The 5,564-nt window shown below is 39.1% G+C and overlaps 1 protein-coding gene across 1 annotated transcript; it reads left to right on the forward strand.

Annotated features, from left to right (window-relative positions):
- Window positions 1-3,450: 3,450 nt before the first annotated feature.
- On the forward strand, window positions 3,451-4,763 carry LOC143576746 (uncharacterized). Its single transcript, XM_077060772.1, has one exon. The coding sequence runs from the start codon at window positions 3,451-3,453 to the stop codon at window positions 4,726-4,728; it is 1,278 nt and encodes a 425-aa protein (XP_076916887.1). The 3' UTR covers window positions 4,729-4,763.
- The last annotated feature ends 801 nt before the right edge of the window (window positions 4,764-5,564 follow it).

Raw genomic sequence — 5,564 nt, forward strand, 5'->3', positions numbered from 1 at the left:
TCTCCCACGGTACAATTTTTTGGAAACCACCCCTCTTCAAGCGTGATGGCCATCACGCAACCCACCCTCCTCAAGCGTGACAAAGGAGCGGCGACGGTGTGCTAAGAGCCACCACGCGTGATGGCTTCCTCACCACGCGGTGCCCCGTCCCCCTAACATATAACGTTTGATGATAGAATTAATATATGGCAATAAAATATGAATAACTGAACATAAATTTTAACTTTTGATTATTTTTCACTTGTGACGCGAAGATATAATACGTGTAACTTTCCAAGGTTACACACATTATTATACTATCACCTTTAATATTATATTGGCAATTAACAAATTAAGACATGAATCCAAATAGGTGTCTATCTCCAAACTATTGCTTCCAGATTGAAACTCTCATTAATCACTGTTATTCATATCTGCATTAAAATGTAGTTTAGGTATAAAGAAACCATACCCTATTTCAATTGTACTGAAGTTATTTAAAAACAAATCACACTTATATCTTTTATAGCATAGAAAAGCGCAACTTCATTGTTATGCATCTACATTTACTTGTGTATTAGACTTTAATTCTATCAAATGCAGAAGATACCGATCGAGTCCAATGTTGACTATCTATGCTAAAATGCAAGTCTTCGATCTATATATCTCATATTTAAAAGGAATTTCTCTTTTTCTTCTAGCTATTTTTTAAATGTCGAAATTTTATCTATGCTAAAATGCATTTATTCTAGACAACTAGTTGCATAACTTATTGTTTAAGTAGAGAATAAATATATAATCGACTCAAAACAATGTAAGAAACTTTAAGTATGAGTTTATTTGAATTTAACATTGTCGATGTTATGCACCGGAACCGAAAGTACTATAAAGATACAACAATGTATGGTTTTGCATGTTTAAATTATGATGCTAAATAAATAAGCAAACAATAGAAGACAAACGTAAAATATCTGCTGGAACGGTCCACTTGCTACAGTTGCAAGTGGACCGTCCACTTCATTGTAAATTGTTTGGATGTTTCTATGAAATATAAAAGGAAAACTGATATAATGGTTTTCATCAGTTGCAAGTAGGTGAAGCTATATTTATAGAGTTAAGATTTTCGTGTCATAAACCTAGACATAAATTAAAGAAACCAATGAAATAACAAAAGGCGTGTCCGCGTCCCCGTGATTCACCTCAAAGATATCAAAACTATTGAAGAAACGTGGATTTACTCACTGGTAGCAGATCTACTTTCCTCGGGTTTTGATTGTACTATTTCACCGATGGTTCTTCTGGATTTGTGTTCTTCCACCTACAAAATGAACAGCGCCGTTACTTACCCCTCAGAAAGGGACAGAGGGGTCCTCTTTGGGGTAACCCTCCGGCGTGAGAATAAGTATATGTAGGAGAAGATAGTAATGTGAGAGTAAGGGAATTTGGAGAGTATTGCTTAATAGCTGAATACTGTATGTTACTCTGTATGATTATGTGATTGAATATGCTTCAATGTGAATCAATGTGTCTGTAACTGTGTACGTTATGATGTATTTATAGTGCTAGGGTTTCCACTGATTGAGCTGAGACCAAATTAGGGTTTTGTTGGCCTCCTCCAATCGATTTGCGCCACGTGTCCCTGGAGACACCTGGTGCTTTTTCATTGGTTATGATCACGTGGTAACCCATGAGTCATGCTGAGCTGTCCACCTTTCATTTAGCAGTTGTCAACATCAGCACATCCTTATTCCTTAAAAAGATGCCTTCTGGAAGGTTGTCTGACGTGCACAATCAAGGTTGCCCTAATCCTGATTTGGATAAGGACGAGGTTGATTATGTGCATGTGTGATATGCGCCCATCCTGAGGATGCGCGAGGTCTTCTCTTTATTCTCACGCGCAGATATTTCATGCGCAGATGTGGTACGCACAAGCATGTAATACGCGTCACGCGCGGATGCCCCATGCGCAACTGTGATATGGGTGGGCATGTATGATGCGCGAGCATGTGATATGCGCCGCGCGCGGATGCGCCACGCACGATGTGATATGCATAAGCATATTTGATGCGTGAGCATGTGATACGCGCGAGCATATGTGACGCATGAGCATATGAGATGCGTGAGCATATGTGATGCTTGAGCATATGCGATATGCGCTGTGCGCATAAGTTTTGGCTTTGTACCTTGATAATATCTTTGACTTCTAATGTCTTGTATATATCTTGTGGGTTGACCCGCCCCGCTCGGTGTTGAGGCGGGTACATACCTCTTCAACTATAAAAGCAAAATAAAGAAGAGTTAATAGCCATTTTCGTCACTGTAGTTTGCTACTTTCGTCACATCAGTCCAAAATTTACAATTTTGTCAATTTAGTCCTCATAGTTTTAAATATTAGCCAATTACGTCCCATCCGTCTAACGGCATCCAGCTATGCCGTTAGTTTAAGGGTATTTTTGTCTTTCTCCCTTTTATTTTGAGTTAATGGTCATTTTCGTCCCTGTGGTTTGATACTTTTGCCACTTAAGTCCAAAGTTTAAATTTTGTCAATTAAATGTTTGGTTCAGTTTTTTTTGTCTAAAACCCTGAAGAGCATAATCCAAGCCCAAAAACCATCGAGCAACCTCCAATACAGGTATGCATTTACTCTGTTGGCAACAGTAATCGTACCTCCCTCGTATTTAGTTTCCAGACATTTCCTAAACTCTCCCCTATGGTGGAATTCAATGGTAAAGTGGCCAAGATAATTCCCTGAATCCAAGTTGTATAGAAAAAGGTAAGAAGCATTTTTTTGATTAATGTATAATAGTTGATTTCGACCAAGATATTCGTTACGATATGTTAGTCTCTAAACCCTAACTATTATGCATTTATCAAAGAAATGATTTTTAGTTTTTTCTGTACAATTCAGTTTCAGGGAATTGCTTTGACCACTTTACCATTGAATTCTATCATGGGGGAGAGTTTATGAACCGTCTGGAAACTAAATACGAGAGAATGGGGCATGATTATTGTATTTGACAGAGTAAATGCAGACATGTTTAAGTTTATGCTCGATTGTTTTGGGCTTGGATTATGCTCTTAAGGGTTATAAATAAAAAAATTTAAAAAAAATAATTAAATTGAACATTAAATTGACAAATTTTCAAACTTTAGACTGGAGTGGCAAAAGTATTAAACCATAGGGACAAAAATGAACATTAACTCAAAATAAAAGGGAGAAAGACAAAAATACCCTTAAACTAACGGCATCGCTGGATGACGTTAGACGGATGGGACGTAATTGGCTAAGATTTAAATTTATGAGGACTAAATTGACAAAATTTCAAACTTTGGACTGAAGTGGCGAAAATAGCAAACCATAGGGACGAAAATAGCCATTAACTCAATAAAGAAAGACAATTTAGTATCTGACACCATCTGCTCAAATCATAAACACCCCGCTCACTCACTCAAATCTATCACCTTCTTCCCATGGCTCATCTTTCTTCTTTAAACTTATTCCACGTCATCATCGTTTTCACCAACCTCTGGCTCCATACCCACTCCATCACACACTGGGAAGACATACAAGCTCTTAAACAGTTCATTAACGGCGTTAACTCCAACTCAGTGAGTCCTGGCTCGTGTTTATCCTCATGGGACTTCACCCTTGACCCATGTGATTCTCTATCCGGTGAAAAATTCACGTGCGGTATCCGATGCGACGTCGTTTTATCCGGTGTCAGCAGAATTACCGAATTAACCCTGGACCGGGCTGGTTACTCCGGTTCACTCACTTCCTCTTCCTGGAATTTGCCTTACCTTCAAACATTAGATCTCACAAACAACTACTTCACCGGTTCGATTCCCGGTTCGTTTTCAAAACTAACTCGTTTGCAACGACTCAGTCTCTCATCCAACTCGCTCAACGGGTCAATCCCTGACCCGGCTGGGTCACTGCCCGGTTCACTCGAAGAGCTGCTTCTCGACAATAATAACTTAACCGGTCCGATTCCGGAAACTCTCAACGGTCTAAAAAATTTAAAACGGCTCGAGCTCCAAAACAACCGACTCAGTGGCGAGTTCCCAGAACTGAGTCAACTCAGTAGCCTTTACTTTCTTGACGTCAGCAACAACGTCATCTCCGGCGACATTCCGGCGACTTTTCCGGCCAGTTTAATCGAACTTGCAATGAGAAACAACTCACTGCAAGGGAATATTCCGGAGAATCTAGTAAACAGTTCCGTTTATCTCCAAGTGTTAGACCTGAGCTACAACAATCTCACCGGAACCCTCCCGCCGGAGCTTTTTACACACCGGTCGTTGCAACAGCTAACCCTAGCGTACAACCAGTTCCAATGGGTTCAAACTCCGGCGAACTGGGGTCGGAACAGTGAGTTAATAGCTGTTGATTTGAGTAACAATGATATCCATGGGTTCTTACCCGAGTTCATGGGTTGGATGCCGGGTCTATCGGCTTTATCTATGGAGAATAATAAGTTTTCCGGCGTGATTCCGACGCAGTACGCGTTGAAGGTGGTGGCGGACGGTGTGGGTGACGTGGCGGCGTTTGAGAGGCTGCTGTTGGGTGGGAATTACTTGTTTGGGTTGATACCGGGTCCGTTTTTGCAGTTGAAGTCCGGGTCGGGTGTTACGATGGAGTTAGGGAAGAATTGTTTGTATGAGTGTCCGGCGAGTTTTTACTTCTGTGGAGGAGGAGTGCAGAGGAGTCTGGTGGAGTGTAAGGCTTTCGCTCCCGTGATTCCGTGAGATATGTTGGTCACGGGTTGTCTTTGTTTTTTTTCTTTTTTGTGTGTGTGTATGTTTGGTATATAATTTGAATTTTGTTTATATTTTCCTAGTAAAAGAATTATAGTTAGTAGGATATAATGTCTAACGTGTATACATGAGAGATATTGAGTCATCTGAATGGTCTCGGCTTAGTTATAACAAACGCGCTTTAGACGTGGTGACTATGAATGAGCGAAATCCACGTTTAAGTGTGCTTTGATGTGAGTAATCATGGAATCATAACCTCGTTAGAAGTTTTCACTCAGCTGGGATTGAAATTGGCTAAAAGTCCGACCATGACGGGTTTACCTGAAACCTGATACATATGTGACCGGTATACCTTGGAATCTACAGGTATGGGATTATAATTTAATTTTTTTCTGTGAGTATGAACCAAATATGGGATTAGATGATAGACGACCCGATAACCCGAAATATATACCCCAAAAAATTCTAATTTTGAATTTTTATTTCACTCTTGACCCTTGTGTATTAATGCGTCATTTTAGTATGTTCATAATATAAAAAATAAAAATATATAATTTATGGAATATGTAGTTGTTATTATATATATATATATATATATATATATATATATAGGGGTGGGTTAAAATAAAAATAGATAGTTTTATAGGAAGAGTAAGAATAAATCTAGACCATTGGATCTATGATCTAGTGGTTGAGATTAATAGTTTCTAAAATAACAAATAGTTTCCTATGATCAAGGATTTAGGTTACATATTTCCTTAAATAGGCTCTGATAGTTTCCTAACTCTTATTGTTAAGCTCTTCTTACTCTTCCTACAAAACTATAC

Source organism: Bidens hawaiensis, unplaced genomic scaffold (genome assembly GCF_021521415.1).
Source record: "Bidens hawaiensis isolate Kalapana, Puna unplaced genomic scaffold, B.hawaiensis_p1.1 tig00028286_1, whole genome shotgun sequence".
NCBI classification, from domain to species: domain Eukaryota; kingdom Viridiplantae; phylum Streptophyta; class Magnoliopsida; order Asterales; family Asteraceae; genus Bidens; species Bidens hawaiensis.

Excerpts from the sequence above, each read along its gene's own strand:
- LOC143576746 (XM_077060772.1), top strand. The coding sequence starts at position 3,451 with ATGGCTCATCTTTCTTCTTTAAACTTATTCCACGTCATCATCGTTTTC.